The sequence below is a fragment of the Amaranthus tricolor genome, chromosome 5 (genome assembly GCF_026212465.1).
Source record: "Amaranthus tricolor cultivar Red isolate AtriRed21 chromosome 5, ASM2621246v1, whole genome shotgun sequence".
Taxonomy (NCBI): domain Eukaryota; kingdom Viridiplantae; phylum Streptophyta; class Magnoliopsida; order Caryophyllales; family Amaranthaceae; genus Amaranthus; species Amaranthus tricolor.
Window position 1 is genome coordinate 29,921,689 of NC_080051.1, and position 17,018 is coordinate 29,938,706.

The 17,018-nt window shown below is 34.0% G+C and overlaps 2 protein-coding genes across 2 annotated transcripts in view; both read right to left on the reverse strand.

Annotated features, from left to right (window-relative positions):
• Positions 1-2,451, reverse strand: part of LOC130812947 (1,4-alpha-glucan-branching enzyme 2-2, chloroplastic/amyloplastic-like) — a 28,166-nt gene extending 25,715 nt beyond the window's left edge. Inside the window, exons 1-2 of the mRNA XM_057678604.1 lie at positions 1,708-2,451; positions 2-153 (exon numbers count right to left, since the gene is read on the reverse strand). Of these exons, the coding sequence (XP_057534587.1) occupies positions 2-153; positions 1,708-1,840 (285 nt within the window). The 5' untranslated portion in view covers positions 1,841-2,451. The remainder of the gene's footprint in view (position 1; positions 154-1,707) is intronic.
• Positions 13-9,350, reverse strand: LOC130812949 (tyrosine-protein phosphatase RLPH2-like). Its single transcript, XM_057678606.1, has 5 exons — positions 8,683-9,350; positions 7,086-7,153; positions 6,772-6,951; positions 5,140-6,467; positions 13-153 (listed from the first exon to the last, which is right to left on the reverse strand). The coding sequence occupies exons 1-4, from the start codon at positions 9,209-9,211 to the stop codon at positions 6,303-6,305; spliced, it is 942 nt and encodes a 313-aa protein (XP_057534589.1). The 5' UTR covers positions 9,212-9,350; the 3' UTR covers positions 13-153; positions 5,140-6,302.
• Positions 9,351-17,018: the final 7,668 nt, after the last annotated feature.

The window sequence follows — 17,018 nt, forward strand, 5'->3', positions numbered from 1 at the left end:
CCTCATCGTTAGTCAGTTTTGAATCAGAACTCAAGCCTTCATCCGACAGAGAATCTTCAATTTCACCACCAGGAATAAGCACTTTTTGTGATTCCGTCACTGTTGCTGATGGAGAATCAGAATCATATGAGGACTTGTGAGCAAACAGCTTGCCTAGAAAAAATCCATAAGATGAAAGATTATGAGCCAAAGATGTGAAAAGACTCGATTAGAGACCCTCAAAAAGCACCTCAAATATAATTTAAATATACAAAAAAGGGTCATCAAATTAAATAAACTAGGAAGAACAACAGAAATACCAAAAAACTAGCCATTATTGATTAATTTTTACCCAAAATCAGCAAAAAAAAAGGTATAAACAAGGGTGCTGACATACTGGCAGACAAGATTGAGTTCTGGCATGATCTTGGCAACAACACCAATGTCAAAGCCTTAACTTTAACAATATGAGATCAGCTACATAAACCAAAAGAAACCAATGTGGAAAAGTACCCACAGAAAATAGGTACTGCATGCATTCATGACAGTGTATCTCTCATTCCTATGTCTTCGGAGCAACATAGAAAACATTTGTAAGCATGTTGGACAAACGGTGCAACAAAGTCACATTTACACCTAGAGAAAGTGCTTTTAACGCCTTATAGAATGTGATCACCTGTGTAAGCAACTCAAATCCATAAAGCAACCAAATTTTCCTTTATCAAACATCTAGTTTCTTGTCATGGACAAATCAAACGTGGACTAGCTATCCAATTGTCCCATTCTAAAGCATCCAATCAGCAACTCAAATCCAAACTCCCAACACCAATCAACCCATCTTCTCATCACGAAACAAATCAGACATGGAAAACTACTTCCAACTGCCTTGTCTACGTCATGGTAATAATTTGTGTAACCAATCTAATGCACCTGAAGAAAACCTATTCCCAACTTCATACATCTATTTCTAATTCCGCCAAACATGTAAGCCAATTGTTCCTGTGAATTCAACCAACCAGTACACTGTCAAATATGCAGAGTAATTCAGTTTTTCTCCAAAAAACTTGTTACGTCTTCAAATCCCATAGTTAATATAGTATGACAATCCCAATTTCTTGTTTCTCCATATCAACCACCAAACGCCTAAAATTAAAACAATACTTCTTGATTACTCACTCATGATTTGCTCCTACCTTCATCCATTTTCAATACCAGACAAAAAAATCTCATTTAAGAATCCAGCAAAGTTTCAGCACACTCATACATTCATAATCAACATCAAAGTTAAACCACAAGAAAATCTCAATTTCACCATATAGCAGGTAACACCCCACACAATCCAAAACTGATAAAGATAAATCATATAAAAATTAACAATGTATGAATAAAAGCATTAACAATACCAAACGAAAAAAATACCTAAAAACACAAATTCATTTCCAGCAATCACATATACTATTAACTTTCTTGCAAATCACTTTCCTGGCACACAGTTAGAGAATGAGGATGTAATTAAACATATTTAGCTAAAAAAAACTTTCACTAATAAAAAAGGCTAAATCATTACTCCTGATTTAATTTATTTTGATAAAATTTCCATTTCATCGTATACAGTATCTAACTTAAAATGCGTGCAGTGAGTTGCAGGGGAGCACATTTAAAAATATTCAACTAATCAAGCAATCAGCGAAAACGGTAAGCTGAAGAAACAAAGAAAAAGAATATTACGAGAAAAAAGAGCAGACGGCTTATTCTTGATGAAAAGAGAAAAAGGAGAATTTCTCCGATTGTCGCCATTAAAGCTGGAAACATATACAGAAGGAGCAGAAGGAAAGCGAATACCAGATATCGTATACGCCATTAATATCTTCTTATTGTTGTTCCTTCAAGCTTTTTCGTTGTTAGGGTTTCGCTTTCAGAAAAATCTCGAGGAGAGAGAAAATGGGGGGATGAATAGAGAGATGACAGTGGAGGAGCTTAGGTGTGAGGGAGAGAACGGTGAGAGAATCGAAAACTGCCAAGGAGAGAAGATCATAGATTCATAGACATTCAAGGATTTTATTTGGGATTTTTTTAATCGTTGTATTTGTATTGAACCGTGTGCATTAGAGATTGAGTAGTCAGGTCCCACTTTATTCTCCATCGTTCATTCTTTTGATTTTTTGGATCTCTAATTTTTGAGTTTTTTTAAATTTTCGGCATGTTTGACGAATAGTAATATCCGATTTACAAAATTTTAAGATTACTTTTTTCATTCTTTTTTATTTGTTCAGTTTAAGTTTTTTTACATCATAAGACAAACATTTAAATTTAATTTATAAAGTATATATTCAAGACTTAATATATTCATGTGAGATCTTGTTAAATTCGTTTTGATTACAAAGAATTTTAATATATCATTTTTACAATTTTTATTATGCGTATTATGAGATATCAAAGCTCAAAATTTGCGTTAAAGTACGTGAAAAAGTAAAGTGAACAAACAAAAAGGAACGGAGGGAGTAGATGTTTTGACCACGCAACAATTTGTTTCAATCGAAATAAGTTAAAATTGTTCAATAAGTTATTTTGTGAAATATTTTTTTATTTTTTTTTATTATAGGGTATGATTAGGGAGGAAAAATGTTACTAGAAATTATATCCAAGACACATTGCAAATTAAGAGTAAGATCAAAAAATTATTGCAAATTTAAGAAAAAAAATACATTGAAAATTTGTTTTATGACATTGTTCATTTCATTTGATTTTCTTAAGTATTTGTTCATGTACGAGAAGTTGTTAGTTTTTTGGGGTAAGAGTAGTTATTAGTTATGTATGTTGGCTATATTAATGGTGTTAAAACTTATTTTGGTACTTATTTTATGTTTTATACAGTCTATTAAATTTAGATTAGTCTAATAAAATAATTTCAATGTAAAATTATCTAGAAATAAGTGTATGAGTTATTTCTTCTGTTTCTTTTTGTTTGTCCACTTTACTTTTTTACGTATTTCAAGGTAAATTTTGAGACTCGATATTTTATAGTACCCATAATAAAAAATTATAAAAATTATATATTCTATTAAAATTCTTTGCATCAAGACAAATCCAACAAGATCTCAAATGAATATATTTTGTTATGAATATATACTTCAAAAAATAAAATTTAAATTTCTCCCTTATAAAATAAAAAAATTTAAAGTGGACAAACAAAAAGAAACGAATAAAATATTATTAATTAATTTAAAAATTTTAAAAAGTAAGTAAAGATCCCATTGGAAAATGCAATAATTTAAGTGGGACCCTCAAAGGAGTCAATTATCACGAGTAAGTGAAAGAGATGGGATGGGAAAAGGCCGGCTCAGGCTGGAGTGTCATGTGTCAATTATCACACTTGTACACCATCGGTGTCGTATGTCCTTTCCTAAAAAGGTATCTTTTCCGTTTCACCTTGTTTTCTATTTACTTGTCTTTCCTGATTTTCGTGCACCAACCGATTAAAACACTTAATGCTCATTTTAAAGCTATTCCAACTCACTTGTATACGTCAAAATGTGGAAAAAGTATTCTATTGAGCATTTTAGTGGCATTACCAATGCTAATTGAGTAAGTTATTGGAGATCTAGTAAAATGAAAGTTTGAGGTAAAAGAGATGAATTAGGTGCATTTTTGAGATACAATAATATAGATATTTTATCGGTATTTAACATGAGCTTTAAATTTTTAGTCTTAATAATTTATTAACATGATATTAAAAGTTAGTGCGACAAATCTCCTATTGTTGATAGAAATTCTCTAGCCTATCTACAAATAAAAAAATTATAGTAACAAAGATCATGAGTTTTCATGAGTTTGAATCTCATCTAATCTTCATTTTAAGTAGAATATATAGCGCATAGTACAAGGAAAACATGTGTTCTAGCTCAAAAAAATCTAATTTGAAGGGACATATTAAAATATATACAATATATTATGTGACTTTAACTATCAGTTTAAATTTTTAATTTAGTTAAACTTTGAAATATAAGACACTTAAACAAGTTATTTAGTTGTTCGATGGTATTTTTTTCTTGTATTCCTTATATTTAAAGTGTTCCTTAAAATTTATGTCAAATCACTTTATAGCTTAACAATCTGAGATGGTCCAGGCATGCACTTGGTAAAATTTTAACTACTAAATCTTTTAATATTTATAATTTTATTGTATGACACAAACTATTTTTGATTGAGACGCATATTCTAAATGAGGTAAATAACTCAACTAATACCAATGTCAATTTACTTTTAGTTTTGGTCCTTTGAAAATTTGGTTTTGGTCCCCCTTACTAATATATTATATAATTTAAAGAGTGTATAATTATAACAAAAATTACTGTAGATCAATGATTGAGATAATATATTTGTAATCTAAGGTTAATGGATCAAACCCAAATTTGAACTATTATTTTTTAATAGACTAATAAATTTAATTATTACTATAATGTCATTACTATTTATCATTCATAATTTCACATTCATCCTTTTTTTAGTATGAGTGCTTATATTTTTGCTATCTTAATTTTAATAGGTTTATTTGAGACTTAGAAACAAATATATGAAGTAAAAAACACTTAGTTTTTTTTTTGAAATGGGTAATTATAGGAAGCTTCAACTCTATTTGTTAAATATAATTTTTGTTATGATTCAAGTTCATTTCAGTCTAAATGATTTTAAAATTTTCATAGTTTAACTAGTTTTATATAATAAATAATTTGCTAGTATATCGACAATTTGGCCCTCCTAACTCGAAATCCTGGCTTCGCCTCTGTTAATAAGCATATAGACTCTTTATTTTGTAGTCACCTCACCTAGAAACAATCTCTCATGAAAATAGTTGTTTAATATTAGACTTTTAATTTCTAGACATCATGGAAAAAGAATGACACGTACTTCCTCCATTCTGAAATACTCACTAGTCGCTACGTAACGATTATTGACATTATTTATCGTTTAAGCTTACTTTTTATATTGCTGCTGATGTGTAAGAAAAAATATAATTAAATTTGAATCGTCTAATCCTATACTTTCATAATATTATTATTTTTTTAATAACTTTTAGATGTGTAAGCAAAATAATACATTAAATTGCGTAAAAAGTCAAATATAGCAAATATAGTAGAACAAAGAAAGTAGTAAATATACCAGTGGTCCATACCAACGAACCAGGTGATAGTGATACCAATGTTGAAGTACCTATTGATATAATTCGTGTCTACTACTTCTTCAAAGAATATTCCATTATATTGTGGAATCTGCCCAACATTAACGTCAATTGTTCTGTGTCAATAAGGAAATTCGACATTTTGTGGGTTGTTGCATAAGATCACTACAAGGATTAAGTGGGAGACATTGCTGCTGTTTAGCATTTTAGAATGCTTATTGATTTTGATGGTTTTTACAATGGGATGGATCGCTGCTAAGATTCCGTGATTTAATTTGTTTATAATTTTACATTAATATTTAATATCAAATCTTCAAATAATAATATATTAGAATGAATTTCTAAAAGAAAAAGATAATTGAAATAAATAAAGCATAACTATTAAACTTACCAAAAGATTTTCCAATCAAAAATACCCAAGCTTTACATTAATAGTTTCAATTTAATATTGACAATCGAACAAAAAATAGTTTTTTATAAAAAATGGCTCCTTGACATGCTCAAGACAAGTAAAAATAGTTTTTTTTAAAGACAAGTAAAAATAGTTAGGGAGAACACATACAAGTCAATTTTTTGCGTGTCGAATCCAAATAAAATACGACGTAAATGTATATTAGAGATATATTTAGAGGAGGAAAGACTGACAGGAAAGGGAATGAAAACGAATCCAATTTGTTGACATGATGTCGTAGTAAGCTATTCTACTCACTTGTGCGCGTAGGAATGTGGAAAAAGTATTAAACATGTTAGAGCACTCTCATTGGTGAAGAATTAGCAGGACGATGCAGCTTTATACAATTTTAGTGAGTTTCTTTCTAAATAATTGGTTTTATGATCGCACTAATTATATATTAAGATAATCTAAATAAAATAACAAAGTTGTGTGTTCTAAAACACACCTGATTCTCTTCAGGACAAGCCATCAATAGCGCTACGAATTAGCTATCAGATCAAAAACATAGGTATCTAAAACAGGCCTATTCGAATTCAGGCATCAAAAACTGAAGCTTGTCGAGAAGAAGGAAACTATACAAAAACTAGCTTCAGTATGCTGTATGGTTTACTAAAACACCAAATTAGAGTGACTTATCTCAGTGATCAGCGGTCCATTACGTGCTTCTCAGATCAAACCAAGGAATCATGCTCATACAGAATCAGTGTCACGGACAATTTTCATGGACGGCAGGATGATAGCAGCCACTGGCTTATGCTTATAACCACCACCTTCGTCAATTATCAGCCTCAACCCATCAATATGAAGCTTACCGTGGTGACCACTTACCACGACCGTTGGACTTTGTTTTAGCTCCTGTAAAAAAAATAGACACAGCTTTCAGAATTTCATCAAATCAACTATTATTTGCCGGATCAATCAGCATCAAAATATAATCACGAGCATTTCTCTTGCTCTCTCCCTTGAGGGGGTACGAGTATGATCTATCCGCTACCTCTCCCCCCGAACCCTGACTTTGTACGGGACACTGGGCTGATGACCAAGACCAATCAACATCAAAATACCCACACAACTAAGATCTGGAAAGAAGAAAAAGAAAGGGGGTGGCTGGTTGGGGGGTAGGAGAAAATAAAAGTTCATGTGGTCCTGGCCGGAATACCTTTGGCATATCCCATATTGTTTTTCTTCCACTTAGATGTTCAACCTTCGGTATTGCAGTGCCCCTAGATTTGAGAAGCTTCAATTGTTCGTCGACAGGTTTTTCCTGTTGAAGTCCACCATGCACCGCTATTAGCCTACACTTCTTTAGCCCCTCTTCTGTCGCTACATAAACATTGTCCTAGAAAAGACATATCGTAAGTGTTGAAATTTCTTACTGAATCAAGAACAGTACTGTAACAGTGTGCAATCGCACAAAACTTAACTACACCATTCGAAATGAAAATAGTGGGATGAGAAATATTTAGGCTGAACCTCTTCGTGGACCCAAACCAAATCGGCAAGAAACTTCTTGTGATCATCTGGAACTGCTTTCATCAAATCTAAAGAATGATTAATCAAAATATGCAGTTAACTCACAGCAATGAGCAATCAACGCATAGGATTTGAAACTTAAACTTCAAAAAAACTCAAAAAAGGCTGCAGTTTATTGAATATTTGATATTAGAGTGAAAAAGAATCTCAAACTATAAAAGCTAATCCTGCACAGAACTTGTTAAACACATTTAGATGCTTTTCATACTTTGCACAATTAACGAATATCTGTATTTTAAGTTCTGCAACCATATGTGCGTTCATTAGCTACCCGAGTAGCAAAGCAATAAAGCAATTATACAACAACATCATCATCATAACCAGTGTATCCCGCTCATAGAAGCAGCTTTACAAAACTTACTTTAATTTTGTGTGGAAAACTAATTTTTCAGAACAAAAAGGGAACTATGTTCAGAGGTTTGAAATTGTAGGTAAAATAAATTCTACAAATTCAATTGAAGTAATGGAACTTCTAGCTAATAATGTTTCATAAGCTATTAAAGCTAAGTACATACTCCCCTTCCCCTAAATGATAGGTAGTTGGGTACACATGTGAAATCAAAAGATCGAAATAGGCACTTAGGTTTAGGGCTTGGCAAATGGTTGTTGACTATCTAGACCAGCTCAAAGAATTGGCTGATGAACAACTGTTTAAGCTAGTTGTTTAAGTCAGCTGCTATGGAGATGTTTGGTAAAATTATTTGCTAATTGTTGCCTATTTAGCAAAGAAAAAATAAGTCGTTAGTCAAAAGCCAACGAAAAAAGCTACTTGGTTATGGCTTAAAAGCTGTCTACAAAACCCTTCTTTTGCCTATTTGACCCATTAAAAAGCCAAGAGGCAAAAAATCAATAAAAAAAACTATTTGCCAAACACCCCCTAGAATCATCACATTTCTGCAAAGTAGGTACAATCTTACTAAATTCAGGGTCCCAAAACATGATTAGATCTTAACAACACCAGCAGATCCAAATTAGGCACTTAGGCTTAAATACATGATGAAATCATCAAAGATAAATAGTATCCATTATCTAGAAACTCCAACTAGAGTTGAGGCCAAAGTATTGTTCTTGCTAACATCTGACCCCACCTCCAAACACACACACACACAATTAATAGAAGAATAACTAATATTCAAATATATTCACCTCAATAACCACACTATTTGAATTTATACACGCATAATTATAGGAGTACAAAAATCATCAACACAAATTCCAACAAATTAGGAGGGTGTTTGGTTGCAAGTTCATTTCTTAGGAATTGCTTTTTTTTTTTTTTTAAGTAGTTGTTTAGTTAATTTCTATTTAATTATCAATAAAGAGGGTAGATGAATCAAAATTCATGTGTCAATTATAATTTCCTATGATCAACCAAACAAAAACGCCCATCATTAGAAATTTGCAAAGAAATTAACTTGATAAAAATTTCCATGAAAATAAAATTCCTATGTCTACCAAAGGAGCTCTAAGCATAAGAAAGCAAAATAGGACTGAGTAATTAAATAGAATTAGACTAGGATTAAGTTCATAATCATACCACTAGACCCATGAGAAACTTCATAAGACTCAAAAGTAGGAGCAGCATCATAAATAGAACCCTGATAATCAGTTCCTTTAGAAGTATTAAACTTAACCTTGATTGAACCGGCCCATCTTCTACCTTGTAAATGCATATTTTGATACCCATCACCATTATACCACCCTTCTCTTTCCTCACTCTGCGCATACTCTTTCCATCCATCTTTGAATTCAGACCCATCCGAAGGGGGAGGAAGAACTCCGACGAATGCTGCAAAGGCAAAATCATGGTTCCCAGCAAGGAAAACATGCTTTTGATTTGGGTATTTTGAAGGGAGAGAAATCAAGAAATCAATTACCCTTTTGGTATCTGGACCTCTATCACAATAATCTCCCAGAAAAATGATAATAGCATTGTTAAATTCAGATGGGTTTGTTTGGGATTGCAGATTTGACCATAAGTTTTGGAGCTTTGAGTAAAATCCATGGATATCACCTATGCATATCACCAATCTATGGTCTCTAGTGTCAAGGTTTTGGCCGCTCATTGTAAAAAGGGGTTCTCTAATTTCAACCAAATTATAGAGGAAGAGAGCTTGAAGTAACTCAATTTGATATGTGCCACTGATCTGCAAGTTGCAACTAACAAAAGGGTTTGTGATAGCAACTTAATAATCCATTCTATTTTAAAGAATTTCCTATCTAAGAAATAAGAAAAATCCATTTAAAAACTCTACTCCAATTAAAAGTTTTAACTTTGTGTTTTTTCTTAGGGATATTTTATTTTAGAACACATAATGTATTGATGATTACTAAAAGAGGCAAAATAAATATATAATCCTTTTATAGTTTAGGTATTTTTTTCTTTAATTTTAAAGTTAAGATTTAAAAAAAAAATTCAAAATTGAACTTTTTAGACTAATGATATCTTAAAATTGGGATTTTTATAATTGAAATATCACCCAAAGTTTAAATTTTTAGTTCCAATTTAGGCTCACCTGCCATGATTGAATGATCATCACTAATATGACATTGTTCTCTTTGAATCAAGTTCTCAAAAGACGAAAATTTGAAATGATTAAGACATAATAACAACAAAATGAACGAAATAAGATAAGTTTCAACTTATTTTCAAAAGTAAGCGTCAAATTCCTAAACTTGTGGTTTGGGGCTGTTCGCAGTTAGTCAAAAAAACAAAATAGCTGTATGCGAACAGCTGTTTGAGTTTTTTTGACCTGTTCGCAGTTAGTAACTGCAAACAGCTAGCTCCATAAATACGCACAGCAGCTCCCTTCGTTCTCATTTTCCTTAATTCTCAAAACCCTATCTTATACTACTCAACTTTCTCCTTACAAAACCAATATTAGACTAGCTTCAATCCATCAATTCTTGCAATCCTCTTTCAATTTGGCACTTTAAAATTAGTCTGGGATACTCTACCTTGCACAAAGGTAAACTTTTATGCGTTTTTTTGAGTATATGTATTGTATTTTAGGGTTTTGATGAAGTTTGGTTATTCTCTTAAATGTAGGTTACTAGTTCTTAAATCAACACTCTTCTTAATCATCCATAAGTATTCAAGGTAATGTTTAATTGTTTTCATAGCTTTATGTTGTTTTTTAAAGTATTGTTGTTGATGAGCATATTGAATTAGTTGAATTTGATGTACATTATATATTATTAGAAATGTTGATGTTGGTATTAGAAATATCATTTATAAACTTATTAATTGATTTATTATTTGAATTTTATGTGCATTATATGTGTATGAACTTAGTTACATTATGGACTTTATTAATTTCTAGACCAAAAAGATTATAATCAAATGAATATAATGTACTTGCATAGGCATGAAGTTGAAGATGATGTTGATTTTGTTTGTATTCATGTAGAAATGGCATCATTTCGCGTCACTATAATATGTTTTTGGAATGGTTGTATTCGAGAAAGTAGTGGCAAAGTTCATTATGTTGGGGGAGACGTAGGTTGTTTGCATGCAACTCAAACATGGATTTCAATCAGTTTAAACGTTTTATATGTTCTAAGATTGGATTGGACCCTACTAGAAGTACCGTAAATATAAGCTTTAAATATGACATGGATGAAGAATTGCTAGCCTTTCCTGTTGAGGATGATGAGGCTATAGGTGCTATGTGGGAGCATTCAAAGTCCACCCAAATTCCCTCTTTGGAGTTATACGTAGAAGAAGTACCCTTAGGGAATGTAGTTGCTTCTAATCTTACTCCTACCCCTATGCCTATATCAACTCAGAAAACTGTAAATCCTTTTGTTCCTTCCGCATCATGTACTTTTTCTCAACCCCTACGAATCAAGTTCCAATTAATTCAATGGTTAACTTAGGAGAAAGTGATGAAATGGGACCTTGGGATGATGGAAATGAGAGTAATGAGCTCATTGACGATCCTTTTGAGGATGATGTAGATGTCGATAAGGATGCGCTAGCAAATGACATGACCCTAGGCAACATTCCTACAATCATTCCTCCTACACCTTATGCCCTATGTCCACCTTTAGACGAGTATGAGGTGGACAACTCCTGGAGGACTTGGGCTTGTGATACCACTTACACTGAAGAAGGGGAGTTGGAAAAGGATATGATGTTTGATAGTAAGGAAGTGTTGTTGGAAAGCTATCAGAGTGTATCATATTCGTAGAAATGTGGAGTATAGAACAGAGACCTCAAACCAAGCTGTTCTTACCTTGAAGTGTAAGCGGGGCTGTTCGTGGAGACTTAGGGCTACGCTCGATTCATATTTATCTTCATGGTGTATTATTACGTATAAGGGTAAGCATGGGTCTTGTGTTTTGGGTAGTGACACTGTTTCGGCTGGACACATTCACTTGACATCTTCTGTTATTAACAATGTCATTAGAAATTGTGTTGCTAAAGACCCATCCATTAAGATATATGTCGTACGACAGATGGTTAAAGATCATTTTGTTGTAGAAGTGAATTATAAGCGAGCGTGGTGTGCTAAGCAACAAGTCTTGTTGTCCATATATGGAACTTGAGAAGGTTTTTACTCACTCCTTCCACGCTTTTTAGAAGCTTCGCAACATTCCAACCCGGGCTTAGTACTTGAGTGGTTTAATAAGGAAGACAATGACACGGGTGTATATGTGCGACCTAATATTAGGACCTTCCAACGTGTCTTTTGGGCCTTTAAACCTTGCATTGAAGGCTTCAAAGTTATCCAAGTACATACAAACATTACTTTATGCCAATAATCGATAAGAGGTTATGACCTCAATACACGGGTTTTGAACTTAGACATGATCCCGATCAAATTCGTGGTAAAGGAAGGCGTAAGTCTAAGAGAATTGTTAACGAAATGGATGAGGGAAAAAAGAAACGAAATAGTTGTAACACCCCGTAAATTATCGGGTGTAAAAAAATAAATAAAATATAATAAAATAAAGTATAATAAAATAAAATAAATAAGTAATATTGAATTATATTATTATACATAGTTAATTATAAGAAATAAAGTAAGTTTAATTTTAACGGTAACGAATTTTATCGCGTACGATGCCGTCGCGTGACGTTCTTTGCTGTTTTAACAAAAGTGTAATAATTACTTAATTAATTTTAAAAAAAATAAAATAAAATTATAATGGAAGGGAGGTGAAGGGGGCAGCCGGTTTTGAGAGTATGGGAGGAGTCTTGTAACTCCTCTCATGATGGTGTAATTAGGATTAATTAGGTTGATCCTTAATTTCCCTATTAATCCTAAACATCATTTGTATTCCTCACATTTCAAAACCTCAAGTAAACACAAAAAAATCAGAAAAAAAATCTTCCTTGTGCTTCTTGTTTTCGGCATTCACAAACAAAAAAAAAAAAAAATCTTTGTGTTCAATCCAATCTTTGTATTCAATCCAATCTTTTGATCAAAGGGTAAGTTTAATTGAAATTGCTAGTTATAGATTTTATATACAAGCTTTTCTAAGATGAATTATATTTTATGTATGATGATATCCTATAACTTTGAGGAGGATTGAGTATATATTTTTTATGTAATTTTCTTTAACAATCCTTTAATAAACCTTAATTTTGTTAAAAGGATTAAGTTATGTTTCTTGATTTATATTCTTTAACAAAGTTTAAATTTGTTATAAGAATTGAGTTTATGTGATATTTGAATAAAATTTCTTTTATGGTTTAAATTTCTCTAACTAAATTTCAATTTGTTAGTAGAAATTTAGATGGCATGGGTCAAGTAATGTAGTCATCCAAGGGTTTGATAATCCTTTAGCAAAATTTGATTTGTTTGAAGGATTGTGTTATATTTATATATATGTGTCTTGATTTAAAAGGGTGATTTGGTTTTGTAATTCTCTACAAAATTTAATTTGTTAAGAGAATTAAGTATTTAATTTAGTTATCATAATTTATGAAATTTCAAGTCTCTTGAAGGATTTTGTGAATGTGACCTTGCTAGAATTATTTTGGTCATGAGATTTAAAAGAAAAAGGGTTGATGATGTATATATAAAATAATAATAATAATGAATTTTTTAAAAAAAGTATATGTATATGTATTCGGGCAAGCAGCTGTTCTGCCTCGTTAAGGGTGCCGACCCGGAAACGTTAGTCGTTTTCCGTTGTTTTATGTACCGTTGCGTTAAAAACTCGTTAAACGCTTAAAATAATTAAAAATAGTAAATGGATGTTAGAAATTATGAAATTTGGTACCTTAGGTAATTGACGCGTTTTGAACGCAATGGCGAAGTCGGATTTTTCATTTGAATTTTCTAATCTGTCCGAAATGGCCCTTAAAGTTTCTGGTCAGAATGTAAAATTTGGAACCTTTGGGAATTGGATGTAAACAATTAAAAATTATCAAGTCTTAGTGATATTTTAGCGTATGGAGTGGATTAAATGTGTAAACACGTCCTAATACGTGATCGTATGGAGTGGATTAAATGTGAAATTTGGAACCTTTGACGACCCGAACAGGACGGGCAACGTCTTAGGTCGGTGGTTGCTTTGGGATTAGCTCTCCCAAGTGTATTCCTCCAAAAATATTTGGATTTATACTTGAACGACCCGAATAGGACGGACAACGTTACAAGTTGGAATTATCTAATAATGAATGGTTTATACTTGAACGACCCGAACAGGACGGGCAACGTTACAAGTTGGGATTAATTAATAATAAATGTATTAGAGCCTATGCATGCTAGGATGAACATTTTGCTTGTATTCAACCTGATTGATATTGGTATGAAGTCTCTGACGTGTATTGGTTTGTTTCTTTGGAACTTACTGTGTGTTGTCATACGACGACTAGTAGGTTGATTGCAGGTGGGGTCTGGAGTGAGGTCTCGACTTAGAACCCGTAATCATCAAGACTATACTATTATCTTTTTGTATTGTATTATGAGTAGAAAGAAACTCTGTACTTATGTAACAGGAGATAGTGTAGTTTTCTTTTCGCTTCCGCTTATTTTAATTAGTTGTCTAGAGTCCTATAGGCTCTCGAGTAGTACGTTAGAGCTTCCGCTGACTTATTATCATTCACGCTAGTATTGCTTTCTGTTTTATCTATATTTCTTTATTGACGGAACGTTGACGGTCATAGAGAAAAGTCTTCTCTGGAGTCCAAAGAGTGAACCGGAATTTGTATTTTCATATGGATTTCTGGGTCACTTAAACCGGATCGTTACAATAGTTGTCGTCGTTGTCGGAGTGAAGGTCACAACACTAGAACCTGTAACTCAAAGTAATATACTATTTATATTATACTAGTATGATACTCTATAACATATAGATGCCAAATATAATGTTAAACTTACAATACAAATGTATGATACATAATTACATAATAGTAATATTAACTAAAGATACTGCGAACACAGTAGTAAAGGAGATGGATTCAGCAGCTCCAGGTTTCCATGACCCTAGTGTGTTAACTATGCAGCAGGAGCACGGGAGCACTCCTCTTTGGGATGCCCAGGTTAGGTGTCCGATAGTAATGATTTGCATTTTACTAATGATAACATACGACTTATTTAAATGTCTATATTAATAGGTATCCGATGCAGACACTTAAGGCACTAGGCATCCAAATTTCGTTCCGTGGGTGACCGATAAGAGGATCATCCCTTACCTTGAGCTCATGAGGTTGTATGACTTTCACCTCGTTGTATACGGTAGAGTTGACAATGCTATTATCGCAGCACCGGTGGAGAGATGGCGTCAGGAGACGCACACCTTTCATCTTCCTCTAGGTGAGGCTACCATCACACTGCATGATATAGCCTAACACGGCTTCCCATCGAGGGACGTGCTGCGTCTACTGCCGGACGCCAACTATCAAGCTGGTGTGACATGGTTCACCGCATATTGGGAGAGTGCCCTCTAGCGGAAGTCATTAGGGGGAGCGGTTTGCGGTGCACATGGTTGGTTCAGACCTTCTCGTATCTCCCCGAAGGTGTTGATGAGGGCACTATTGTGAGGTACGCCAAGGCGTACCTCCTATATTTGATAGGAGCTGTCTTGTTTGCTGATAAAATAAGCAACCAAATATAGCTCCTATACTTGACTTTACTTGACGACCCCTGGGAGCGCATCGCCGAGTATAGCTGGGGCTCCGCAGCCCTAGGATACTAGTATAAGAGGCAATGCGGTGCTGCCCATAAGAACGTCAAGGAGATTGCAGGACCACTAGTCATGTTACAAATAATAATAATAACATTTAATTCTAATCCATATTTGGTGAATTACATACTAACTACATTTGCAATCTTTTAGCTGTTGGCGTGGGAGCATATTCTTATCGGCCAACCCTATAGAAGCCTTGGCTGTGGTGATGCTGCTCCTCCGCAACAACCCCCACCAGATGTTGCGTATGGTTCACTGTGGAATTTTGCATGCCGAACACGCAAGCACACAGGGACCGGTCTAGGATTCTTCCGAGATCAGTTAGATCTGTTGTGACCAAACCAGGTACATATTTCAGTACTCATTAACGTTACTGCAATTTAATTAACACATCATTTACATTTTCATAACATATATTATAGTTTTGGTGGGACCTGTACCTTGTCAAAGCCTACGCAGCTGTGCCTGAGCATTCAGGGATTCAGTCAGGTGCGTGGAGGGCTTCTGTGCCACTCATATGCTTCGACATTGTCGAAGTACATCTACCGGAGCGCGTACTGCGCCAATATGGGTTGGTACAGGGCATTCCATCGCCTTGCGACACTGAACCCGAGTTGCACCTGATTTCGCGCAAGAATTAGGGTACGGCGAACTAGACGGAGATTAACTGGCGCCACATCGCTCGTTGGGATCATAGACTTGAGCTACTAGCCCAAGGTGCACCGATCAATGTTCATTGCGCACCTACTACACTTGACTGCATGCCGTGGTTCCTCTCCATCACTCGCCGATGGATGACACCATGTGGCATCATCGTAGCGTCACATTATGCTCCTGCTGCGCATACAATGACCCAATTTGTAAGTCTTCATTTGCATTTAAATGATTAAGTTGTCGATTACATAATATAATATTACATTAACTAAATATTAATTGCAGGCACAAGGTGCGACAGTCGTGATGCAGTATAGCCACGAGGAGCCGGTGAGGGAGATTGCGCAAAGCATGCTCGTCGGCACACAGTTCCAGCACTTCATACCGAAAGTCGCTGCGGAGTCATCACCGGCTACCGCCGATGCGCACGTCTCATCTCCTGTTTATGACTATCATTTGGAGGAGATGGACCTTTCATACCCCGTTGATGTTGTGGGGACCTCGCAGGCTGGGCCATCGCAGCCATCACAGTACCAGTCCCCTCCTCTGCCAGAGCGACACATGAACGCCTCTTACTACCGTAGGAGGCATAGGAGACCAACTCAGTTGGATAGGGTAGATGAGGGTCATGAGCGCTAGGGTTTCGATTTTGTTTTATTTTATTGATAATTTGTCTTAATCATTTCAAATTTTCTCAAAAGACTTCGTGTAACTCTTTCTTGTTACTTTCATATGGGGCTTGGGATGTACTTCCTTCATTCTATTTGATTTGCGCCTCTGTTAAAGAGGTGTAAATATTAATACATTAAATGTGATAGGAAAAGCATACTCGATGAATATTTTTTAAAAAGATATTGTACATGGTAAATACGAACTTTTGCAAAAAGCCAGTGGTAGCAAATCTTAAAAAGAATTCCACAAAATAGCATTTTACTTTTGGAATTTACTTTTGGAATTTCACAACTTAACGTATGACAACTTAAATTCCAAAAGTACAATGCTATTTTGTGAAAATTTAAGGAAATAAGGTTTAGAATAGGGTAAAAATAGAATTTAACGTTAAATTTAATATTT